Source organism: Physeter macrocephalus, chromosome 9 (genome assembly GCF_002837175.3).
Source record: "Physeter macrocephalus isolate SW-GA chromosome 9, ASM283717v5, whole genome shotgun sequence".
Classification (NCBI taxonomy): Eukaryota; Metazoa; Chordata; class Mammalia; order Artiodactyla; family Physeteridae; genus Physeter; species Physeter macrocephalus.
Genome location: NC_041222.1, coordinates 97,570,003 through 97,596,540, shown reverse-complemented (window position 1 = coordinate 97,596,540; position 26,538 = coordinate 97,570,003). Strand labels below are relative to the sequence as shown.

The following is a 26,538-nucleotide window of genomic DNA, read 5'->3' as shown; positions in this document are numbered from 1 at the left end:
GCATGTGGGATCCTCCATTTACATAAGGACTGTAGTAACTCACCCTCCTTCCACACCTGGCCATCCTGGGAGGACTTGATTGTTGTAAGTGGCCAGTGGGGGCCAGTGGCCTAGCATGGGGCCTGGGCTTATGGATTCTTGTGTTTGGAAATGAGCTGCCCAAGGAATTGCAAAGGGAAGGCTCTGCGCTTCTTGGGCCACAAAGGAGCTGTCAGCTGGCTTTCTGCTCTGGGACACTCATTCACCAAGTCACATTCTTCCAAATGTATACTTACACACACACACAGATTAAAGTTAATTTTTTTTGTTGTTGTTGTTTTGTTTTGCGGTACGCGGGCCTCTCACTGCTGTGGCCTCTCTAGTTGCGGAGCACAGGCTCCAGACGCACAGGCTCAGTGGCCATGGCTCACGGGCCCAGCCGCTCCGCGGCATGTGGGATCCTCCCGGACCGGGGCACGAACCCGCGTCCGCTGCATCGGCAGGCGGACTCTCAACCACTGCGCCACCAGGGAAGCCCAGAGTTAATTTTTTAGTCTTTATAAAAGAAATAAATTTTCACTGTAGATGTGTTGGGAAGCCAAGAAAGCAAAATCAGCCTTCTCCTTGCTTCTCCTTCTCCTGCAGGGGTTGGGAGGGTGAAGGGTACACGCTGCAGGGGTGGGGTCGGGGGGTGAGGAAGGGTAAAAGCTTCAGGGGTGGGGAGGAAGGGTACATGCTGCAGGGGTTGGAAGGGGAGGAGAACGCTGTCTCTCTCAAGGCAGATGCTCTCTGGTGTCCCAGGCCAGCATGGCCATGGGGCAGCTCCCACCGGCCCCAGGGCACAGGGCTGTTCTCAGCACAGGAGCTGAGCTTGGCTCTGGTCCTGGCTGACCCTCCAGGGATCTGTTCCCGAGAGAGCCTGTCTCTCTGTCCTGGTCGGCCAGGGCCAACACCATCACCCCTATGGTTGACCGCTACTGAACGCCTCAAGGACAGGGGCCAAGCTTTTCATTAGCATTTCCTCCGCAAATACTATGAGCCTCCTCTAGGTGCCAGGCGTTCTCTGGGGCTCTGAGGATGGACAGTGACAGGACAGACAGCATCCCTGCCCTCATGAGGCTACAGTGAGTATGGTCGCAAAGCAGCCATTAAGTCACCAGGTACCCGATCCATCATGTTAGTTTTCATTCCCGCATCCTTGGGCACAGAGTTCAGCGAGAGGCCCAGAGCTGCAGGGGATGAGGCTGGGTGGATGCAGTTTCCAGAAGGCACGAAAAGGGGGGCACGTGCGCTGTGCTCAGAGGTCACGGAGCTCCCTTGGAGCATCCGCCCTGGCTGGGATGTGCCAACTGTGATTTAGAGCCCAATTTATTTGGATGCTCCCTGGGCCCGGACTCCACAGACACAAGCACATAAAGCTGCCAGGCTGCTGTGATGGAAGGGGAGAGAAGCTGGCTGGGCATTTTCCACTCTCACCCCCGATCCGTTATCTGATAGAGTGATGGCCTCTAGGCTGGGCTCACCCACAGACCTACTAGAGCATGGACTTGAGGATTTGGGGAGGGGGAAGGGTAAGCTGTGACGAAGTGAGAGAGTGGCATGGACATATATACACTACCAAACGTAAAATAGAGAGCTAGTGGGAAGCAGCTGCATAGCACAGGGAGATCAGCTCGGTGCTTTGTGACCACCTAGAGGGGTGGTATAGGGAGGGTAGGAGGGAGACGCAAGAGGGAAGAGATATGGGGGTACATGTATACGTATAACTGATTCACTGTGTTGTAAAGCAGAAACTAACACACCATCGTAAAACAGTTATACTCCAATAAAGATGTTAAAAAAAAAAGACACCAGAGTCCTCCAGATAAAAGACTAGATGGCTACATTTGATAAAATTAAATACATCTACACATCATAAAACACCATGAAAGTGAAAGATAAGACACCAACAGGGAGAAGGTGATGCAACACACATAACCAGCAAAGGACTGGTGCTCAAAATACATGTAAATAAAGCTGTACAAAACACTAAGAAAAAAACAACCCAATTTTTTAAAAGAACAAAATACGTAAATGGGCACCTCACAGAAGAGAAATCGGAAAGATCAATAAACTGAAAAGCTGGGCAACCTTATTAATAATCAGGGAAATAAGAATTAAAACCATGAGGTACCATTTAACACATAGCACACAAAAATTTAAAAGCCTCACAGGTCTCGTTTTGGACAGCTTATGGAGGACAGAGAATCTTACAGTGCTTGGCAGTTAACTTGGTATTACTACTTAGGAGAACAACTTGATCTTATAAAACTAAAGATGCTTATACTTGGTGACCCAGGAATTCCACTCATGATTATATACTCAAGACATCAGAAGCAATTTTCCAGAATGCTCACAGGAACGTTGTTTGTAATGGACCAAAAAATTCCTGGAAACAACCCAAATATCCATCAACAAGAGCATGGATAAATACATTGTGGTAAATGCATACAGTGAAAAATGAATAATTACAGCTATTCATATCAACATGGAAAAATATCACTATCAAAGCTGCATTACCAATTTTTTATTTCAGGATTCAGAAAACTACAGTATCAATAAAAGCAAGAGAATGATAAGCATAAAGTTTGGGGTGGTGGTTTACCTTTTGGGGGAGATACTGTGATCTGGGGGTTCCACCAAGAGGACTCCAATTTTACTAGTGTTGTCTCACTTCTTAATATGGTAGCAACAACAAGATGTGGGTGCTTACTATATTATTCTTTATATTTTAAATTTGTGTTGCCTATATTGTTTACATGTATGAAACATTTCAAAAATCTTTATCTGATGCCATTCCATGTCTTGGCTGGATACAGAGTCACCACTCAAGGCCCCATAAAACCTTCCCCATCACTCATAGTTACATGTTTGGTGGCAGACATGGGGCCTGAGCACAGACTTCAGGCTGGGAAGGAGGTAAGAAACAGGACAATTCGAAGCTTCACATCACCTGTGAGCCAGGGAGTGAGGCTTGGGCACTGGTATTTTTTAAAAAGCTCCCCAAGGGTTGAAAACCCCTGCTCTGGACCCAGGAGACAGACCCAGTTTGCACAACTAGGTAGGATGTTGTTCTTCTAACGGACCACATCTGCAACAGTATATGGCAGGTGCTGGGAAAAGAGAGACTTGCATTCCTACCTGATCCAGAGCAGGAACTCCAGTAAATAGAATCCAAGAGCATAGTCCCAAAACCAGTTGGCTGAAGAGGAGGGAGGCTGGGAAGCAGAATCTGGGGTCAGTGTGGGGCCAGAGCTGAGTGTCTCCTTAGAGGGAGATGTGTCCCAGGAGAGGCTGTGGGTGTGTCATGGGGGAAGGGTGACCCAGCTGCCAGGACGATCGAAAGCCTCACTTCTTACCGCTGATGCCCATGCCCTATCCCCTCTGTTTCATGCTTTTTTATATGTTCATGTATTCACGTATTTTGCACAAGACAAAAATGTGCATCTGTCCCTCCTCTTCAGAGCCCACGAGCCGGGTGTCCAGCAATCATCCTTTATGAGCCCTACGCCAGCCCCTTACACACAGTAGGTGTCCTGGCTTTTGCCTGACTTGTTCAATCAACATCATCCTAAGTGATGGTTTTGTTTTCTTCTGCTGAGAAGCAGCTTGTTTGCTAAGGTCACGGTGGGGAGACAAAACCAAGCGTTTCTTCACCTGTACGGTTCGGGGTGGGAAAGATGGGGGTCCTGGAGGGAAGGTGGGATGTATTAGCTGGCTTCTGAGGTCTAGCCCAGCCTCCTAGGACTCAGCCTATCCTGTCCTGCCCACACCTCTGTCCCCTGTTCCCTTGCCCCACATCTAGATGGTCCCTTGACCTCACCCTTACGCATCCCTACCCGCGGACACATGGACCCTTACTGGGCCCACCTTCCTTCTTCCTTCCACCCTCTGGCCTTTTGTGCTTCTCTCCTCAGGCTCAGTGACGCTCACCCTTGCTTTTCCTCTCACCTCTCACGGATGATCAGCAAGATAACAGGCGTCAGGCGCCCTGGGAGCTGGCGGGGGGCGGGGTGGGGACGTGTGGGAATGGTGGTCTGTGTGTGAGGAGGGGAAGATGCCCCGGCTACCTTGTTGGTGTGGTCCTGGTAGATGACGCTGACGTTCTCGCTGTGCGGGAACCAGAGGAAGCGGAAGTATTCGGATTTTTTCAGGTGGCTGTCCAGGTTGTCAAGAACCTGTCCGAGGCAGGAGGAAGGGGCAGAGATTGTATTGGTCACAGGATGATGGTGTGGATGCTGGAAGTCAGAGCCCACCATCAAAAGAAAACACCTGAAATTGTCCTAACATTGCCAGATAGCACAGAATGTGTCTTATAAGATGCTGGACATTAAAATGGTCCACTTACAGGTTGACTTCCTTTAGAGGACAAAAATGACTTCTCCTTTGTTCTGGCTTGAATAATTACTATCTATGTAAGTTTGGGCAAGTGCCTCAGTTTCCTTATCTGTAAAGTGGGATTAATAACAGTACCTATGTCAGGACTGTTATGAAGATTAAATGCACTAATTCTTAGAAAATGCTTAAAACGGTGTCACAAGCTTGGTGAGCCCTGTACAGGTACAGGCTGCTGCCGCTATTACTCTTATATTGTCATTCTCAGCATCTCTTATCCCCACAAGGCCTGACATGTCGAGGGCCCTCAGTAGAATGGACAGGAGAGCCTTGCTCGAATATGGCTCATCATTTGCACACGTGGAAATAACATCGCAGAGCAAATCATGTCTCCTTGACACCCATCAAGCTGATACAGGACAAGTTCTGAGCCAAAGCAGGGACAGATTTGGGGTTTGATAGGCAGCCGGGAGGTAGGGGAGGAGCTGGTCTTGGAGTAAGTTCTGGATTCAAGTCCTGGCTCTGCAGCTACACGACCTTGCAGGAACCACATCCTCTGAGCCTTGTTTTTCCCACCAATGACATGTGGGCACTTGTGCAGATGAAATGAGATAACCTATGCTGAAGCTTCCGAGTCGAGTGCCTGCCACGTGGCATGTGCCCAGTGGAGAGTCTTGTTTCTGAATGTGAGCAATGCTGGCACACATTTAGGGCCCCGGCCCTCTTCCCCACCCCCCGAGTTCTCAGCTGTGAGTCTCAAGAAGCCCTCTGAGGCCTCTGGGCAGCGTGTCTTCATCTGTAGAACCAAGACATTAATAGTTTTCCTTCCTTCCTTCCTCCCTCCCTCCCTCCCTCCCTCCCTCCCTCCCTCCCTTCCTTCCTTCCAGGACTGTTGTGAGAACCAAGGGAGTTGATGGATGTGAAAGCAGTTTATAAGCTGTTAAACACAACTTGTGATTTCCACATCTAACCAGGAAGGCAGGTGAAGCCAAGATGAAGCACTGAGGTGAGCCCACCTAAAACTTCAGTTTGGAGCATCTGGAAGCAGTGGGGGAGTTTAGAATTCTGGACCCTTGTCATCACTTCAGGGAGGACCCCTAACTCGTTAACCGGTGCTTGATGGGGCCTGGGGGATACAGGAATGGGTTGCCTTCCAGTGACCTGGCTGCCATGCTAAACCTCCCCCGGCCCATGCCAGGCCCAGGCTGTCGGTCACCCTGTTGCATCTCCGCACGTGTCTCTCCAGTCTTCCCGATAATCCGCTCCTGCCGCCAAGGAAGGTGGCTGACTTAGCTGCCTTCTTTGCTCTCACCGGCCCTCTTGCACTAGCCTCATAATGTGCTCCGTTCTTCATCTCTCCAGACAACGTCACAGCTCAAAAATCCCCAGCAGCGCTCCATTTCCTACGGAATCGAGCCCAAACAGTTCAGCACTAAGAAGCCTCCTTCTACAGACACTGTCCGGTACCTTCACCACTGTCCACGAGTGACAGTGGAGAAAGTGTGGGATCTGAACTGAGATGTATTGTCATTTTAAAGCTCAATGTAAATCACCGCCCCCCTCCCGCCCCAAAGCTCTCTCCTTCCATTCTAAGCAGTTTTCTATTTATATCACATCCATCCCAGAAGTATATGACAGGTATTGAAGCATACATCTGTCTCTGAAATTCATCAAGCATCTCCTATAGGTCATGGACTATTTCATTCATATTTAGTTTCTCCCCGAGGGCAGAGATCAGCAAATTTTTTTTCTGTAAAGGGCCAGATAGTAAATATTTTAGGCTTTACCGTCTCTGTTCCAACTACACAACTCTACCATGGTAGCGTGAAAGCAGCCACAGAGGATACATTAACAAGGAGCGTGGCCGTGTGCCAATAAAACTTTATTTACAAAAGCAGGCAGTAAGCCAGCTCTTCTCTGCGGGCCGAACTTTCCCAACCCCTTGCCCTAGAGCTGCTGGCATAACTCCTTGGATACAATAAATGCGGGAGGGCCCTGTGATTCCTTATTTGAAGAGGAGGGCCTTTTCTGCTGGGCTATAGACCTGGGAAAAGTTCAGGAAGAAACTCCAGAACCCTGTTACTATCACTTCCCTCCTGACTGGGTGGTGGACCCATGACCCATCACCTCCGGGCAGAGCTGATTTTCTCCTGGGAGAGCAGGGAACACAGTCTGGGGCTTGGATGGAGGATGGGGCTAGGACACGAGAGAGCAGAAAATCCCCCATTTCCTCGTGTCCCAGCATCCAAGGCCATCCTATATTGCCCAGAATCTTAGCACTAAATGTAATGGCGCCCCTTTCTCAGCTCTGGTGACTGAGAGATGCGTGCCCAGATTTCCACCCCGAATGGAGTGATGAGAGCCACTCTCACATCACATTTTGTGCCTCTCTCCTGACCTCTGTCATTTCTTTTCCTCCCTGAATTAGAGGGACAAGGCATGTCTTTTTCCCCGACACTAAACTCTAAGTTCCTGGAGGCAGGCACCACGCACGCTCCAGCTCTGTACTCTCTGTGCTCCCTAACTTAGCATGGAGTGGAGGCTGAAAGATGGAGCCAATCCAAGGCCCATCCCATTGTGAGCTGAACTCTCTCCCTTCAGGGCCTACCGACAATCCTATCTGGAGGAGGAGGGTCCCTAGATCATGGATTTCCTCGGTCTGACGTGTGCTTCCTGGGAACATCATCAAAGGGGTTTGGGCCCCAGAGGAACGTCTTCCTTGGCATGTTATTGGCATGAAGGGTTCTAGAGGATTCATTCCCCCCAAATTAGTGCCACTACTGAGTTGGTCCTTGGGACGTGGTTACCAGGCTCAAGAGCAGAAGCTGAGAGCTCCATGTCCCATGGCTGGGGGTTACCCAGTCATCAGCAAAAGACCACCCAAGAGAGTGGCAGGCATTGGGGTGATGCTGACAAGGCTGGTGTGTCCCTGGGACCAAACCTGCTTCCCGGAGCATAGCGGGAGCGGGTGATGCAGGCAGCCAGCTGTACGCCTCACATCTCATTATGGTTTGCATGGCATGAAAGGCAAAAGGTTGACAGCAATTTCCAAAATCCTCATGTCTTCTCACTGGCTGTGATTTCATACCACTCAGACTGCAAAGAGTCAGAAATGCTGAGACTGTCATAAAAAGCCATGAAGGCTGCCCTTTTCTTGGCCTCACTGCCCAGAAGCACTGATTCCGAGCTCCCCTTCCCCTCATATGGCTTGGCGCAACCTTCAGAAACCGTGTTGAGATGTAGTTAAGAACATCAGTCATGGGAAGCACGGAATTGCATCTGAGATGGACCACACACAGCCTGGGTGGGAGGAGATGCGGAAAATCCCAGAAAGGGATGGATTTTCAATAAATTCTTGACCAACTGACCTTGAGTTACCTGGTATTGAGGTCTGTATTTTGTGGACCCTGGGGAGGTAAAAAGACCTCAGATAACATCCCTGCTCTCTAGAAACTGACCACCGAGCAGGAAGGAGGAGGGGAAAAAAATGCTAAGAGGCTCACGAGCAAATTAGGGCAGCCAGCATGTGTGGTCTGGAAAGTGTAGATTCAGAGTCTAGAATCTACCCGCAGAGCAGGTGTCAGTAGGTAGTATCCTCTTCGAATAAAGCCAGAGGGAGGATGCACTGAGGGTCCCTCTCTCGGAAGCTACAAAGGGCAGAGGACTCAAGTGCTGTGTGTCCTTGAGTCCTGACAGCAACCCCGTGGGGACAGTGGTGCCCTTATCCCCACTGTATCGGTGAGGAATCCAAGCTGGGGCTGGGGGAGGGAGGAATTGTGCAAAGTCACAGCGGGTCAGCGGGGAGGGCGGTCTGACTCAGAGGGGTGTCACAGGCTCTACACTGCACCCTCGCGGTGGCTTTCCTGGGACTCTTCCAGAATTCAGGCTGGAAGCCCCAGGATAGATACACGTGCTGGACGGGAGGAAGGGAGTAGGAAAGGAAAGGAAAGACACACAAGGGGAGGAAAAATGGCCGAGAAGCTGAATCTTCAAACCCCACTTTACACGCAGGAAGCCACCGTCAGAGTCCTTTGTCCTGGCTTCCTGTCCTCTCCTCCAATGCCCTCCTGTGGCTCACGAGCAGCCCACCTGGACGGCTTGGCCATCAGGGAGCCCACCCTCGTCTAGAGGGGACATGAGGCTGGGGGGCTGTGTGCATCTCGGAGCAGCTGCTACTTAGGGGCAAACGCTCGGAGCAGCATGGTCTGCAGCCCCAGGGGAGGTGGGACAGCTTCCTAGACACCTGAACGGCAAGAAACTGGGAGCCGACATCAACGTATGAACGCAGGAAGGTTTACTGTCTTCCTATCGGTTCTCAGGAACTTGCATGCTCCTGGAAGCGAGGTCCCATTATTTTTCCTTTCGGATTAGAAGGAAAACCTCCAGGCAACTCAAGAGTGAGGAGAAACTGGTCTAGTGATGGTTTTCCGATGGGTCCTCTTTCCTTCCTCTGTGGGCTGTTTCCTCCGAGGGAAGCAGCCTGGGTCTTGGATCCCACCTCCATCTTACTCTTCTTCCCAAGCATTCCCAGCCCCTTGAAGGGGCCCTTTAAAGGCTGCTCTGAGTGGCGAGAGGGCCAAAGTGAATTGAATGTGGGGCGATTGACTGTACATACTGCTGGCAGTAAATGCCAGGGTTGTAAATGCCACCCACCCTCTGTGCAGTCCTAATGTGTGGCCGGTGACGGGGGGCAGGGAAGGCTGTCCGTGGGTGTCATGGATGCTGATGCCGGGCCCGACAGAGACATAAGCCGGGTCTGCGGCCGGGGGGCAGAACAGCAGCAGGAGGGCTGGTGGGTAGGGAGAGAGTCCTCGGAGGACCTGCTGGCTCGTGGAAGTGGGAGGGGGGAGCAGGACCCAGCCCCCTGAGGCCTTGCAGGATGGGCTGGGCTCACAGGGGAAGGACGGGGCCCTTCCCACCAGGCTTCGCGCCCCTTCTTGGGAATAAGGGCCGAGAACATCGCCCGATGCTCCAGGGGAAAGAAAGAATAACCTAAGCGAGGACCCTCTGTCTCCAGGGTTGGGTGACGAGGTGCGGTCACAGTTTTGTATCGAAGCGTCGCACTGGTTTACAGAACATCCACACTGAAAAGGACCTCGGGGTTCACCTAACCTGACCCCACTTTTAAAAGACAAAGAAACCAGGGCTCCAGAAGTTTGAAGGACTTGGTCAAGGTCACACAGAGTGAGCTGCACAGTAAGGCTTGGGGCCCTGCCTGCTTCCCCAGAGCCCTTACAATATACTCGTTGAGTGTTATTGCTGTGTCATTGTGTGTGTGTGTGTGTGCGCGTGCGCGCGCACCCGGGGGGCCAGTCCTACTTGCAAAAAAGAAGCAATCTCTTTATCTCTGGGTCAAAGTATTCAGCTTTGAAATGAACAAGTTCTGACCTAAGTGAGAGGCAGGAAAACAGATTCAACAACTAAGCACGTTACAGCCCCTTTCTGGTGGAAGGTGGTCTCTGCCCAGCTCCCTTCTTCGCCTGAGATGCCCACCCACCCTTTAACCTGTCCACCGCTCCACTGAGACCATTCTCACCGAGGTCAACAACGGCCTCCTGCTGACCAGAGCCCCGTGTTGATCCCTGATTCCCCACAGTGTTGGACTCTGGGCTGCTCTGTCCTGGAGACTAAGCACTAAGGCTCCCTTCTCTCCTCACCCAGACCCTCTCTCCGTGGGTGATCTCATCCACTGCAGTGGTCAGTCGCCCAGGGGGCTGCTGATCTCTGCTTTGGGCTGAAATGCATCTACCCCAAATGCATACATTGAAGCCCTCATCCTCAGAATGTGACTATATTTGAAGCTAGGGCCTGCTTGGAGTGAACAAGAGGCCTAGATCTGCCCCTTAACGCTGGTCTGGGGAGGCAGACTGGAGGTGGCCCCCAAGAGCTCAGAGTCCGGGGTGGTTCCAGGCAGTCACAAGGACCAGCCCCACCCTCATGGGGCTCCCTGGCTTAGCCATGCATCGCCACTGCCAAGCAATTCCTTTTTGGGCCAAAGCATCAGGCAGCTCATTTGCCAATACTGGTCCATGCAGGCTCAGCATTGGTGCCCTAGGGGGCAATGCTGCGTCCCCTAGAATCCCTAGAATCCCCGGAATCCCCAGAATCACTTTCTCAGCCACCAACCGGGATTAAAGTTTCTGGGGTTAAAGTTTCACCAAACACCATGCCTCTGAGTAAAGGGCCTTCCGGATCTAAATCCTTTGCCTTGAGGTTTAATGCATTAGAAATGCCAATGGTGGGGATTTTTAGCCCAGATTCTAGGTCACAATATTTTCCACTTGTCACTGACTAGGTACCATGGGGAACACGTTGTAATACTGAACTAGACGCTTCGCAGGTGTTATCTGATTTAATCCTCAGAGTCAATACTTTCAGTAGACATGATTTACTTTGCTTTTAGATGAGGAAACTGAGGCTCAGCCAGGTTAAATGGCTGGCTCAGGGTCACAGCTTGGAAGTGGCACTGCCAGCGTTCAAGGCCAGATCAATTTGACCCCAAATCCCACCATAACCATGTGGGGCCAGCAGTGCTCGCATCACTGCCGACTCCATCTGCACAGAGGGTCTACCTGTCTTGAACGGTGAGGTGATTATGGAGGAACTCAAATGCCAAGGAACTTGGAACCATAGATTTGAGTCCTATAGCTTAGTGATTCCCAGGGATAGATCCATGCTTGCCAGGCATTTCAGGCCTATTCCATGCTACCCATCCATCCATCCAGTCATGCATCTCATCCATCCATCCATCCATCCATCCATCCATAATCCATTCATCCATCCATCCATCCAGCTAACCAACATGGGTTTTCATTCATTCAAAAAAAACACTGCTATCAATCAGAAGCTATCCTTTCTGCCCCCATCATCCAGTTCCTCTGAACGCCCCTGACCTGCTCACAAAGGGACACTGCTACAGTCACCCAGGGCCAACGAAGGTCCGGTGAGGTCAGCCCACTGCCCCATTCAGGGGGCCTACAGAGCCGCGGGGGCTCTCAGTGGAGCATGACTTATTGATGCCCTCCATTTATTTTCTGAGGCTGAGCGGTGATGAAGGGGAGACTGTACCTCTGTCAAGGTTGAGGGAAAGGAAGTCTCCTGCAGGTAGAACTGGGGCACGCACTGCAGGGTGATGGTGAGGACGACCCCAAGGCAGCCCAGGTGCACCCGTGCCGCCTGGAACACCTCTGCGTTGCTGGACTCAGAGCACTCGAGAACGGTCCCGTCGGCCGTCAGGAGGGTCAGCGCCACCACCTGGCAGTGAGAGAAGAGCCATGGTGCAGAACCCCTAGACTTTGCGTGAAGCCCTCCCTTCCCTGTTTGTCCTTGGAAGTGAGGCCAGGTAGCTCCTGTTCCCAGAGGACCACCACCATCTGGTCACAGGGAACTTTCCCAGCTGGGTCTCCAGTCACAGCCCGAGGGAGCCTCAGTCTTGGGGGAGCGAGAAAGGGGAAATGGGGAGAAGGAGGCTGTGTCTGGGTGGCATCAGCCCTCAGCAGGGAGGGGGCCCATATATCACATGTGGTTCCGTGGGACCCCAGTGGCGTGTCCTCCCACCGCTGCCTTGATCATTCTGTGGACTTCACACTCAGGATGCAGCGAGCTTGTCCTCTGCCCGGAAGAAGTCTAAGATGAGACAGGCTCCAAAGAGCCCTGAGGCCCCGGGTGGAGGTGGCTTGTGAAGGCAAGGGGAGGATGTGTGTGCATCTGGGGGAGAGCCGGCCCTGCTGTCCCAACACGCAGCCCGGGGACCAGGGTCCCCTGCAGGCTCTCTCTGCCTGTTGCCCCCACCGCCCGGGGCACCAGCTCAAGTCAATGTTCTCATTCGGGGACCTCTCACTTGCCTCAGGAACTAGATTCCCCTACTTGGCCACACACAACTGGAAACCTCTGGTCTCTGCAAAGAGTGGCCTGCGCAGTTGAAGACAGGTGGTTATCGTCAGTATCCTTGCCCTTGGCCCCCATTTCCAGAGGAATCCTCTTTCGTTGCCTGTTGAAGTACTTTTCCACACTCAGCTACCTGCTCATTTGGATGGAAATTGCTTTCAACGTGTGCAGTTGGCGGCTGGGTGCTCAGGGTGAGAGAACAGATAAAGCTGAACTAATTCTAATTGACAGCAACCAAGACGAAAGAGGAGAAATTGGCAGAAACGGGGCACGGTGGCCCTCTGTGGGAGTTGAGGGCGTCGGCATGATTTTTATAAAAACCAGGCTTTGTCTGAGATCCAGGGCAGAGCATGAGAGCTGCCAGTGAAACACTGCAGCAGGGCCCAGTGACAATAAAGGTGGACAATGGTTCACCAGCTGTGTGACCTTGGGCATGTGATGTAACCTCTCTGTTGCCTCATCTGTGAAATGAGGATAATAACCAACTCAGAGAGAGTATGTGACGCACCCAGCTAACTGCCTGGGGTACAGTGGATATTAAAGAGACCTGTCCCCTCCCTGGTCACACAGATAATAGTCAAAGAGCTGGGAGGCAAAAGCCAAACCCCAGCACTTAGCAGTGATGCTCCGATGGCCGGAGGCCACGTGGCCCAGAGCGTAGGTGGACTTCTGCAGGGAAGCACGCGGTGAGCTATGCCCAAGCACGAGGGTCTCTCTCTCTCCCCTGAGGGTGAGCGGCCAGCCTCCACGGGTCCCCCCAGCAGTCTGCTTCACGGAGCCATAGCCTGGTCTGTTAGAAGCTCCTCCTAATACTGAAAGTTACAGGAGTTCGCCCCCAAAGGGGTGGCTCCTGACGCAGGCGTCATGAACCGTCATCCAGCCCCCTGGCATGGACACCCGCTGTCTCACTGAACACCCTCCCTGGGTTGGGGAGTGTTCTCCCCAGGTGACAGCTGAAAACAGGGATGTCCAGATGAGTTAAATAACCTGCCCACATGCCGCACACAGTGCACATCGGACTTAGGTCTGGGGCCCAGGTCTGAGTCCCAAACTTGTGCCCCAAACTGGCCTCTCGTGAAGTTTAAGAAATGCTTTTTGGTGAAGGTCAGGTGCGGCTCCCAGGCCCGCCTGTGCTGGGCTCCTTCCTGGCTCCTCCCCGACTTGCTAATAGGGAAGGGCCCCTTGCCTTGCCTGGCTCCTGCCTCAGACCTTTCAATGGGGGTGGAACCCTTTGCTCTGCTTGCCCTTTTCCCCAGGGTGGCCAGGAGGCTCCTGAGAGGCAGGGCTGCATCAACATGCATGAGGGCGCCTTCGTCACTTGTGTCTGCTGGGAACGGATGAGGGTTAGGGGAGACGATGTTTCTGAAGGACCTTTGCCGAGTCTCCGTCAGAGGCGAGACCCGGATGGGTTTGAGGCCCTCGTGGAGCTGTGCTGACACTGCCCTGGAGTACCTGCTTGTCCAGCAGCCACGGTGCAAAGGGTGAGAGGGGCTCCGTCCCATCCTCCCCTCTCCCTGGCAGTCGGTGGCGAAGCAGAGAGACTCACCTGGGTGGCCAGGATGCCGTGCTTGATCCCCGTGTTGTGAGTTCCGGACCCGATGACGCCAGCTGCAGTCACGTCTGACACGGCTCCCAGGCTGGAGGGATGGGGAGGGACGAAGGGACCAGTTAGGCTTCCTGTGACAATGCCCCCTGGGGTTTCGGTGTGAGGCCCCTCAGAGCGGAATAGTTGATCCATCTCCTGCCTGGGAATCTCGTCCCCAACTTACCACATCTGAGATCGTCTGACTCAAGCCAGCCCTTGTCTGTGAGCCGCGTGGCCCGTCGGATGAGCTAGTGGGGATACGGCTCAGCTCCGAGGAGAGGCCTGCCTGCCTGCCTGCCTCGGGCTTTCTGCAGCCTAGAACATCCCTTTCCTCCGACCTCCATCTGCCAGCAATATCTTCTCCACCAACCACAGGCCAAACGCTCCTACTAAGACTTCTCCAGACCCAGCCTATGGAGGCCTGTAGAGTCCCCGTGTCAGAATTGCACACACAGCCGTCTCAGGATGGTAGGAGGATGCAGGAGAAGGAGGCCACGTCACCCCCTGCTCAGAAACCTGCAGGGTCCCCCGGGGCCTCCAGGATCAAGCCCGCACCCCTCAGCCTGGTGTTCCAGGCCCTAGAACAAATAATAAGAGGATGCCGTGTGCACGAGGACCAGATTCCTAAAGGGCAATAAGACGCCTCCCCCGGTGTGGGCTCTGAGGACAGGAATTAGAAAGATGTGCTCAGATCTCAGGGTCCAGGAAAGAGAGTGCGTCAGGAGTTTTTAAGAAATCTTACTTCTCAGGAGCTTTCTCTGAGACATCCCAGCCCCGGCTGAAAGGAGAAAGGAACCAGTGTTTACAGAAGGCCCACTGGGGGCCAAGGAGATTGGAGCTTTGCCCGCTACACGACAGCTTCACGATAGCCCAGTTGCCTTGGTTCACACTTGAGAAACGGGCCCGGCCGGGAGGGCGGGGATCGGACCCAACCTGGCCCTCGGCGCAGACCCAGGGCCCCTGAGGCAGGAGGGCCCTGGCTTCCAAAGAGGCAGGTTGACAATGATGAGAAAATCTAGCCTCACATCTTCCTGCAATGGGACCTGGGGCGGCCCTGGTGAAACAGGAAGAGGATGAAAGAAGCCGAAGCCTCTTCCTTCCTCCGCCCTCACCCTTGTGTCATTCTTGCCTTTTTGTCCACATTAGTTGGGTGACTTGGTGATATCACCCCTTGTGGAAATACCAGAATGTTAAAAGGAGACCACAGAAATCCTGTCGCAGGGAACCCCCCAGCATGGGGAAAGGCAGATGCACGAAGAGGCTCATCACAGCGTCATGAACGATGGTGAAGAACTGAGGACGACCATGTGTGCCATGACAGAGGAGGGGATGGTTCACCAACCGGCAGTAAGTCTACCCTTGTCCACGAAGCTCACAGGGACGAAAGAGCAACACGGAAATGGGCTTGGGACCACGTGAAAAGAAAGAGCTGATCTAAGTGTCCACTGACAGATGAATGGATAAGGATGTGGTACGCATACACAATGGAATACTACTCAGCCATAAAAAAGAACGAAATAATGCCATTTGCAGCAACATGGATGGACCTCGAGATGATCATACTAAGTGAAGTAAGTCAGACAGAGAAAGACTAATCCCATATGCTATGACTTATATGTGGAATCTAGAATACAACACAAATGAACTTATTTACAAACCAGAAGTGGACTCACAGACATAGAAAACAAACTTACGGTTACCAAAGGGGAAAGAGAGGGATACATTAGGAGTTTGGGATTAACATATACACGCTACTATATAGAAGATAGATAACCAACAAGGACCTACTGCAGAGCACAGGAAACTATATTCAATATCTTGAAATAACCTATAATGGAAAAGAATCTGAAAAAGAATACACGCACACACATTTATGAAACTGAATCACTTTCCTGCATACCTGAAACTAACACAACACTGTAAATCAACTATGCTTCAATAAAAATAAATAAATAAGTAAAAGAAATAAGCTGGGTAAACATGAGGCCCTCAGGAAGGAAGACCTAGGAAGGAAGGATTAGACTTTAGTCCCCCGAGGGGTGGAGCGAACAAGCCAAGGGGAAGGGTCACTTCCGGAGTCTGTGGAGCGAGACAGAGCCAGGAAAATGAAGGCGGAACCGACACTTACGGAGTAATTACTATGTGGGGCACCTTTGACTCACGCAGGCCTCTGAGCGCCCCTATTTCACAGACCCATGCTCTAGATGAGAACTCTGAGGCCCAGAGGGTCAAGGAACTTGAGTGACAGCTGGTACGAGGTAGCAGCAGGATTCGCACCCAGGCCTGCTTCTGGAGCTGGGGTCTTCACCAAGCTGCTGTCCTCCCTCTTAGGAACAGCGCCCGTGTCCTGCTCTCTCTGGCTCACCACACAGTGGGAGCTCCAGAGCTTTCCAGCTGCGTGACTTTGAGAAGCACCTTTGCCTCAAGACCCTACTTTCTGCATCCTTAAATGGGGGTTCTAGTCCTTCCTCCCAGGGATGATGATATGATGAGAGAGGACATCAAGCCACCGGCATGCGGCCTGACACAGCTCTGTGCTTCCCCCCAAGCTCCCAGCCACTCCCGAGGTCCCCACAGCATCCTTGGAGCTGCAGACCTAGGTGGCCCCTGGGATACACAGGCCAGGACATCCAAACTCCCTTTGAGAGGCAGATGAGCCCTGTGCAGGCAGGTACTTGAGGGAGAAAGGGTCCCCAGGGAGAACAGAGATGTATCATGAACAGGGCACAGAGATGCTCCAGGGCCCAGGAGCTAAAGCCTGTGATTAACAGAACATATCTCCTGTAGTCGCTGGTCACAGAGATGTGTCTGCTGGCTGCATACAGAGCCCTGCACACTCCCACGCCTTCCCTCTCCTGGGCTTTCACTCACACTGCCCTCTCTGCCTGAATCCCTTCTCTCCTCTCTTTTTTCTGGTTCACATCAGGTCATCCTTTACGGCTCAACCAAGGGGCCCCTCCTGCAGGAAGCCTGCCCTGATTCCCATCCATTCACACATTCCCCTTCCTGCCAAGGCTGAACATGGGCCCCCAAGAACCCCACGGTGCCCTGAACACTCCTCTGGCATTGAGCCTCTTGCTTTGTGTCACGCTTGTCACTTCGTGGGTCTGTCTCCCCGCCTTGCAGGGAGTTCCTTGAGTGGGTCTGGGTTTTATTCATCCTGGCCTCTTCTGGGCCTGAACAAAGCCTGCACATGGTAGACACTCCATAAATGTTTGAGTTGCCATGACCCTTGGAGAGGCAGCAACAGAATGGTTTTCAGAGTGGAAAAAGTATAGTGATGCCTCAGGGCCTGCAATGAGAAAGCTAGGTGAATGGACCACCCACACTTGAAGACCAACCACAGGCTTCTATGGTGGCAATTTCCAGCTGTAAAGAGATTGCTACCCCAATATCCAAAATAATTCTGTCACTTGTTTCTAGTGGTTGAAACCCCACAGTTAGACATTCACTCCTTTGGCTGCATTCAGCCAAATTCATTTCCTATTTCAGTGGAAGCCTCCTGATATTAAACTTGAGCACTCACTGATATCATGTTTGGAAGGAGAAACAAGTGAAGCCACATATAGGTATACCAGGAAGCCCTGTGTCTCAATCAGCATGCTCTTCTGCTTCTCTGAGTGCTTACTTTGTATATCCTTCTGTTTGGGTTCATAGAGTTTTATTGCAAGTTTTAAGAAAGACTTAATGCATGGTTTTCCCATCCCTGTACTAGACTTTTTTTAATGTTAGCCTATGTCTTTCTATTCTCACACAATAGCCCCTGAACACAGGGGATGGGGAGATGGGTACTCTGTGGGGGAGGAACAGGGGTCCAGAGAAACAGATGCATCCTAAGAAGTGCTTCTCTCTGGCTCCTGACAGATGCTTGAGTGTCCAGCCAAGGCCAGGGCAGGGAGCAGGGGCCATCCCTGGCCCACCTGGGAAGCAGGGAGGTGGTTCTTACTTGGACAAGGCCAGGCCGTGCTTGTCCAGCTGTGGGTGCAGGTCAGCCAGGAGGATGCCGCCCTCCACGGTCACCTGCTTCTTCTCCGTGTCCACCTGCAAGAGACCAGCAGAGATTGGGATGAGCTAGGCCGTCGCCCAGTCCTTGTCCTGCAGTCCCGCAGGGCTGTGAGTACCAGCTTGTCTCCCGCTGCAGGCAGCCAAAGGGGTGCAGCCAGAGCCCTAGAGTGCTGGGGCTCTGGGACTATTCTGCGTAACCCTTCTTTTCACAGGGGAAAGAAGTAAGAAGCAGGGAAGAGAAGGCATTTGCCCAAGTCACTGTGGGACTGGGAGAACTGTGCTGTGTCCTGAGACCCACCGCCCCCAACCATGGCTGCCCCGGGGGTCGGGGGAGGAGCAGTCTCTCTCCATTTCACAGCGAGGAGACTGAAGTTCAGGGACTTGAAGTCACTTGCCCAAGGTCACACAAACATCGGTGGCAGAACCGAGATGAGAATCCCATCTGTGTGACTCCAAAACACACATTCCACTGACCCCGAGCCCAGAGCCTGGCAAAATCAATTACTGGAGCCCAGTCCTCACTAATTAGCGATCAGAGTTAATTTCTGCCGTGACTGATGTCTTGACTGGGACATTTTCTACGGGGTGGTGACCGTCAGCCTGAGCAAATCAGGAAATAAACAGTAGAGAGAAACCCAGAACCTCTGCGAGCAGGGCTGGAGGGGAGGGTACCTGGCAAAGATTACAGCTCAGGGGAGCTGGCCCCATCAGGTCAGGTGAGAACAGGAGCCCTCCTAACGGGAGGCACGCCTGCCAGTACTCTCACTCCCAGGCAGGCACCTGAGGTGGTGGTGGTGGGGCCTGAATTCATGGCTGAATTGCATGGACAGTATCCCAGCACTGGGCTGATGTCAGAACCCTGAGTCTGCGGCCTGCTCTGCTGCTGATGGGCTGTGTGACCTTAGGCAAATCACTCTCCCTCTCTGATCTTCGGTTTCCCCATACGTAAAACAAGTTAAGTGCAAAGCCTTCTGGATTTGTCATTGTGAGTCCACCTCTGGGGGCCTGACTTGCCAGTCTTGTTCTAGAGAAGTGGAGAGGAGGCTCGGGCCGGAGGGGAGGAAGGACTTCCTCTCCGTGGCCACAAGGGGGCGCACAGACCCGACGAGAGGCCTGAGCAAGCCCAGGCAGGACCCTGGGGAGGGGTGATCACCGGGGACCAGGAAATGGGGGGTCACTTTGGGACTCAGAGGTGGGGAGGGGATAAGGCCCAAGGGAAAAGGCTAAGGAGTCTCCGCCTGGACTCTGAGACGGAGACCATGGCTGCCTGGCACGGGGCCCAGCCGAGGTGGGGAGCCCAGGGCTCCGAGTACCTTGAGGACGCGGTTCATCTTGCCCATGTGGATCATGAAGCCGTCGGTGCAGGCGATGTCTGAAGGTGAGTGGCCACCACCCACCACCTTCACCCGCTTGTTCTGCTGCCTGGCCAGGGCCAGCACCTGCTGAGGCAACGCCTGCGTCAGCCCCGGCCCAGGCGTTTCTCCGTGAGGCCGCGGGGCTGCCCAGGCTCCGGGCCCCCGGCCCCCCAGGGCCCTGCCTGGCTGGAGGCCGCTGTGCAGGCCACTCCGGGAAAGAGCCAGAGAGACGGGCCGGGAAGTGAGCGGGAGGGAGAACCAAGGAAGCACCCCAAAGTGGGGCTCCTGGGCGTGCTCCCCGAGGCAGCTGGCAAACCTGCTCACATTCTTCTCCCGGGCAAAACCTTTCCAAGGCACCCGGCACCTTCAGAAGAAGGCCCGTCTCCTCGAGTTGGCCCACATGGGCCTCAGCTGCCTCCCAGGGTGGGATGAAGGCTCCCGGGGGCAGGGGCGGTGGCTTCATTTGACACTGTGGCCCCGTGTCTACCCCGGGCCTGACGGGAATAGGCCGTCTCTAGTGATCTTGAATGAATAAAGAAATGAATGCATGGTGTCACTCAAAGGAATCCATACTCTTTCACCCTTGTGTCTGGGCGTGGAACACCAGTCTCAGGATTTATACCTCGAGGGGTTCCAGGGTCAAGGAAGATGGGGAAATGCTCCATAGCACTTGTCTTCCACGCCCACACTCATGCGTGAAGCACGTTTAAGCCTGCAGGTTCTACTGAATGTCAATACAATGAAGACATCTGTTTAACACCATCTCCCTCGCACTCCCTTGACCACACAACTATTTTTATTTCCCCCCCCCCGCCGGCCCCCCGACCCTACCAGCTCTCCAGGGAAACACGGGCCTGCAGTAGCCTCCTCCTATTTGTAATTCACAGTTGTGCAGGCTAGCACGGCTAAAAACAGGCTTCGCACGCAGGACATCGGCACCCCTCCACCCTCTCCCCTCAGCTCAGAATGAAGCATGTTGCCTCGGCATTCAAGGCCCTCAGATCTGTTCAAAGCCACTTTGCCTCCCAGCCTTCCTCTTCTGCCCTCCCCTCCCCCCATGCACCCTCCGGCAGCCACGTATGATGACTCTCCAGGTGTCCTCCTCACCTTCCTTCACCTCACGCTGCCCTTGCCCAGCTCCCTGTTGAGCTCCTATGCATCCTCCAGGGCCCGGCTCAGTGACCACTTGCCTTCATTCTCATGCATGAGAAGTTGGGGGTTTTGAATCCTGGTTTGGATCCTGGCTCTGACACTTACTAATATGGGAAAATTACAAAGCCTCTCTGAGCCTCAGTTTGCTCATCTGGAAAATGGGGATAATAATCACTGCCTCACAGGGGGTTGTGGGGATGGATGAGACCACAGATACGAAGCAGCGGTGCAGATCACTTAGTGGTGACAGTGTCGTTCCCAACGTTCTCCTCCAAGTGCCCTCACACACGCCTGTGCACAGACTCACACCCATGCACACACACGCAGCATGAATTTCTCCCTTCTCTGTGCTCTACTGGTGCCAGTGAAACGTCTGCATCCTCTGGGGTTAGTCACAGGCAGCCTGTCTTAGGGGCAAGCCTTTTAAGGGCAGAAGTCGGGTCATGTCCATTCATTCATTCATTCATTCACTCACTCATTCAACAAATATTCAGTAAGTGCTTCCTGTGTACAGGTCACAGGGCTGGGTGCTGAGGATAAAATGGAAAACAAGACAAGCATGGTCTTAAATCCTTATGAGGGAGAGAGACAAAAGCATGCAAATGTTCATGTCAACGAAACAACCGCAGGTTTTGAACATGCAATGAAAGAAATAAGCAAGGAGCTGAGATACAGAAGATGGGGAAATACTCAGATAAGATGGTCTGGGAAGCCTCCGAGGAGGTGATTTACTTTGAGACCTAAAGGATGAAAAGGAGTCAGTCCCATTAAAAGCCATGGGACAGGCATCCCAGGTAGTGGGAACAGCAAGTAAGTACTAAGGTACGGAGGTAGTGAGCCAGGGAGAGAGGGACTTTAGGGAGGCCAGAGAGACAGGCCCAGAGGATGCATGGCCTTGGGGTCAGGGGTTGGGGTTTTATTCCACAAACAATGAAAGCCTCTGAAGAGCAAGGAAGTAGCCCAATTCAATTTACATTTTAAGAAAATTACTTTTGCTGATTGTGGAAAGTGCATTTGAGGGAGGTAAGAACTGAAGCTGGGAGATCAGGGGTGAGGCCATCACAGGCCACGGCATGTGAGGAAGGGATGGTGGCCTGGGCTTAGTGACAACGGTGCCGGAGAGAAGGAGGTGGGTTCTAGAAACTTCTGAGGCAGGACTTGCTGAGGTCCGATAAGGGACAGTGACCTATTTCCCGGCTTCTAGTTTGAGCAATACCGCAGTTGGTACAGAGTTAGGGAAGACTACACTAGGACAGGTTGAAAGCAAACAAACAGCAGAAACATCATTTGGGGCATATAAGTTTGTGATGTCTCTGATGAAAGAAGTCAAAAGCGAATCTGAAGTTCAGAGAAGGGACCTGAGCCAGAAATGAAAGTCTGGCAGTCACTGGCAGACACCACAAGTGGTCACGCGGCAGCAGAGTTCAGCTGGAGCCGACCACGCGGAGCTGTCACCCCACCGGCAGTTCTGGGGTGGGGATGAGGGTCTTAGCTGGGAAGTCCACCTCCTCTCTGGGGCTGGCCTGGTCCACAGGGCCCAGATGGAGCTGGAGGTCCAGCGGCTGGACCACTGGGCGCTGTGCTGAGATGGACACTCACCTCTCTGATCTCCTCCACAGACGTGGGCTGGTAGTACATCTCCGGGTAACAGCCATAGGTCCTCGCCCAGTTTTGGAATTTGACTCCTTTGTACCCATGGACCTGTGACAGGACAAAACCCGGGTCACCACCAGTAAGTGGTCTAGGGTTGCCCTGACCCCCATCCCATCGTCCCAACATTGTAGAGGTGGGAGGCTGGGGCCACGGCGCTGAGCCACTGAGAAGCTCAAACACACAGTGGAAGCTCTAAAGCCGTGCAGCCACGTGCGGGCTTCCTGCTACCATCTCCCTTGACCCCCATGGTCAGGGCAGCAGATCACGCAGAAAACTCGGCCCCTCCTTAGGAGAAGGGGGCCACATGAGATCAGGGGTGCAGCCCTGGGAGACAGCACAGCAGCCTTTCCTGGCCTGGAGGCCACAGCAGAGAGCCTTGGGGAAAAGACTCCCGTTTGTGGGATCCCCGCTGTGTGCTGGGCACTGTTCCGGGGTCCTCCACACGTCACATCTCTCCGCATGTCAGACCTTATTTAGGCCTTACAATAAAGCCACGAAATAGGTAATATTACTCTCATTTTCAGGAGCAGAAACTGAGGCCCAGAGAGGTAGAGTAACCTCCCCGAGCTCACAGAGCAACCAAGGAAAGACACAGGAGTCCAACCCCGGCCTTCCTCTTCCATCCCTTCCCCAGCACCCCAGTGGCTCCCCAGAGCCGCAAGTCCAATTCAAGAGCTTCCCCGTGGCCTCCCAGTAGCCCCACACCTGCCCTCAATTTGCCCTCCCAAGCCGAGTTCACAGGCCGAGCCTGGATGCGGACCGGCAGGGCTGAACGGCTGGCCACGTGGCCCTACCATGGCTCCAGCGGTGGGTCAGTGGCCTCCTCGTGGAGCAGGGCACAGGGCAGCGGGGTGCGGAGGCCAGGCGGAGCGGGGGGCTGGGGCCAGCAGCGCGGTGACGGTGACCGCAGGAGCTCAGGGCCGACTCTGCAACTGCAGCACACAGAGGGGCTTGGGGCCCCGGCAGAGGTGGATAAACAGTGTGACCGACAGGCTCCACCCAGACAAACAGTAGTTTGGCCTGCCCCCTGACCCAGGGCTCCTCTCAGGCCTCAGGGTGGACACGCAGCATTTACAAGGTGGCTGCCCTCTTCCCGAAAGCTGTTGAGCTCTGACACCAAGTATAGGCATTCTGGAGCCGAAGGACCCCCGGCCTCGAAATTGGGTCCTTAATGCCACAGGTCAGGGGAGGCTGTGACATGGGGGCCCGTGTGTTAGTTCATTTGTCAGAGCTGGGGGAGGGATACACCAGGCTGCCCATCGCTACAGGGAGACAGAACGGGATGCTGGTGGCTGTAGCACGGGGGCGCAGGGGACGGGGTATGGGGGGGCGGACGAGTGACACTCAGACCAGGCAGAGTCTTCTAGCTGAGGTCTTCCTTCCCCAGGCCTTAAGGCAGGCAGACGTGGGTTCCTCTTCCATGCTTTGCCGGTTAACCTCTGTGAAGCTCAGTTTTCTCTCCAATAAAGTGGTGGTACTTTTGCCTAATCCTGGACATAAAGGTTAGAACAGACGTCTGAGAAGCACCGGGACGCCATCAGAGCTTGAAAAGGTATCAAGCTCTTGCATCTGCCCCCAGCGTCGAGCTTTCGGTGGCAGGCTCCTTGGGACGTTCCTGTCCACGTCACCACCCCTTGGCTCGGTGCCTGGCACCGCGCCAGCCTCTGAGGCACGTTTGTGCAATGAACAGATTAATCAGTCACTGAGCATCTTGGCATTCGATCTCTCCAAGCCAAGAGCTGGGGTCCAGCGGGAAGTGTGAGCAACAGCTCTAGGGTTTTGGAGGTGAGGCCGGGCTGGAGGATCGGAGCTTGGGGTCAGATATACACAGAAGTAGTTCTGGAATGGGGGTTGGGGCACACCTGTGTCCCCCAAACCAGGATCGTCTCCAGCTGCCAGGTGCATATGTGTGTGCGTGTGCACGTGCGTGAGTGTGTGATCACACTCCCCAACTGCAAAGCTGTGTGCTGAGGGGGAGTGGTAGCCACGTGCTCCCCACAGGGAGATCCCAACTAGTGGAGATGCTGTTGTTTACGATCGCTTAGCAGCCAGCTCAACCGCAGAGAGGAAAGTCCCAGGTATGGGTGAGGAATCTGCAGCGCTCAGGGCCACAGAAAGGAGCCGATGCGGCACAAGAGCTGGGACCTGTGTCCTGGGCTGAATCGTGTTCCCCCCACCAAGTTCCTTCCTAGGTTGAAGCCTTAACCCCCGGGACCTCAGAATGTGACTGTATTTGGAGATAGGATTTTTAGAGGTAATTAAGTTAAAATGAGGTCAACGGCATGGGCCCTGATCCAGTATGACTGTGTCTAGATAAGAGGAGATTAGGACACAGACACAAACGGAAGGCCAGGTGAGGACACAGGGAGAAGACGGCTGTCTACACGCCAAGGAGAGAGGCCTCAGGAGAAACCAACCCTGCCGACTGCCTGGCCTTAGACTTCCAGCCTCCAGAGCTGTGAGACCATGAGTGTCCGTTGTCGAAGCCACTCAGTCTGTGGTTCTTCGCTGTGGCCGCCTGCAAGCCTCTGTGCTAGGGTCTCCAAGAACTTTATGCGGGAGAAGAGCAAGGCCTCTTGCCTCTGCGCTGTCTCCCTCGGGCTGTCCCCGGTGGAAGTCAGGGCCGGGGCGCTCCAAGGCTGCCAGCTCCATCACCCGAGGGCACCTCCCCATAGACTCCCTGCCTGGGAGAGGCAGGCCTTGGAAGGGGTGCAGTGGGGAGGCCCAAGGGCTGAGGAATGGAGGAAGCACCTATCAGGTTGGCTACCGTCCCTCCTCCGAGTTGGAAGGGGGTCCAGGGGCTGTGGCCACCACATGGGGTGGGGTGAGCATCATGCCAGGAGGGCAAAGAGGCCCATGGCAAGGAGGGGAGGGGACAGCCCGATGCCACCCCAAATAAATAGCTTGCTTCCCGCTCACCCTCAAGCCCTGTCCCACAGCTTCAGGTGAAACGTACCCTGTGCCCGCCCACAAATGTTCCTCTGCAGCTACAGTGGAAGCCAGGTTTTCTCCTTTGAATGCATTCTGAGGCAGGACATTCCAGAAGCTGGACGCCATGGGTGTCGGTGGGGCTGGACTGTGCCCCCAGACTGCCTGCAGGCTCCCTTCCCTCCTCTGCTGAGATTTCCTGAAGCCTGGAGTCACCCACCAGACTTGCTCTCTTCACCCCGTGCTACTGCCCTTGCATGGAACGCCTCCTCCCTCACCCCCAAGCCAGTCGCATCACTTTCATGAATCGCCTTTACTGAAAAAAAAAATAAAATGACATGAAAAGAAATATAAAGATCAGCAAAAATGGTGTCTATCAGTTAATTCAATCTGCCTCGTCACCATCTCGTGGTTGAGGTCGATGGTCTATTGCTCATTTCTTCTGGTCTGAAGGACTCAGCTTGTTCTATACTTGCTGAGTCTTAACTTTTTCAAACGTTTGTTGGCAAGGGAAATGAATGTTACCAGCTCGATGGCCACTGAAGCTTTTTTAAAAAATCTTTTCCCCTCCTGTGCTTATTAATCCGTGAAAACGAGTCCTTAATACACCATTTGTACTTGTGTGGCAACTTAACACATTTCTTTGAAACACTGTGAACATCTGGAAGAGTGTTTAATGATTTCTGATCGGTAGGTATTACTTCCTAGTCCCCCTCAGCCAGCTCGTTCTCTTTAAAAAGGCTGCTGTACCGAATGTAAAATAGTTGGCTGGTGGGAAGCAGCAGCAAGGCACAGGGAGGTCTACTCGGTGCTTTGCGATGACCCCTAGGGAGGATGGGAGGGGGGCAGGCTCAAGAGGGAAGGGATATGGGGACGTGTATGCAGACCGCTGATTCGCTCTCTCGTGCAACAGAAGCTAACACAGTACTGTGAAGCAATTATACTCCAATAAAGATCTATTAAAAATAAATAAATAAAAAGGCTGCTGTAAGGCATAAAGTTCATTCAACAAATGACAAAGCTGGACGGCAAGGTTTAAAGTATCCCCTGCTTCTTAGGGTTCTTTTCCACCTCAGTCCAGGATAACTGATGGAGACAACGACCAAATAATACATCTCCTCAATCTATTCCAATGGCAACAAAGACCACTGTTTGGGGCTTTCTCTGGATTTTTCTTACCTTGGTTTGCATAAACAAAGAATTGTTTTTGTCTTCCAAATTCTGACACAACCCGAATAGTCACACAAGCTCCCCAGTGCTGAGGCGTTCTACCCATCCATCTGGGTACTAACTTTATGGAAAACAGTGAGGAACTACATACAAAACAGAGGTTAGGTCCTAACCCAGGTCTTTTTAAAATTGGAAGTAAATTTCTACTTGATTAAAAAGTGAGTTTATGACCTGCAGAATGGGAGAAAATATTTGCAAATCATGTAATGGGTTAATATCCAGAGTATATAAAGAACTTCCTAGAACTCAACAACCAAAACCCAACCCTGATTTTAAAATGGGCAAAGGATGTACATTTCTCCAAAGAAGACATACAAATGGTGAATAGCACATGAAAAGATGCTCATCACTTAGTATGGGGGAAATGCAAATCGAAACCACAAAGAGATG

At 53.1% G+C, this 26,538-nt stretch overlaps 1 protein-coding gene across 1 annotated transcript; it reads right to left on the bottom strand.

Moving 5' to 3' along the window:
* Positions 1-591: 591 nt before the first annotated feature.
* Positions 592-25,033, bottom strand: LOC102976415 (L-gulonolactone oxidase). The gene is made up of 10 exons (XM_028493487.1): positions 24,947-25,033; positions 23,341-23,480; positions 21,937-22,038; positions 19,144-19,269; positions 17,772-17,866; positions 13,787-13,877; positions 11,422-11,607; positions 4,089-4,196; positions 3,160-3,236; positions 592-649 (listed from the first exon to the last, which is right to left on the bottom strand). The coding sequence occupies exons 2-10, from the start codon at positions 23,410-23,412 to the stop codon at positions 592-594; spliced, it is 915 nt and encodes a 304-aa protein (XP_028349288.1). The 5' UTR covers positions 23,413-23,480; positions 24,947-25,033.
* Positions 25,034-26,538: the final 1,505 nt, after the last annotated feature.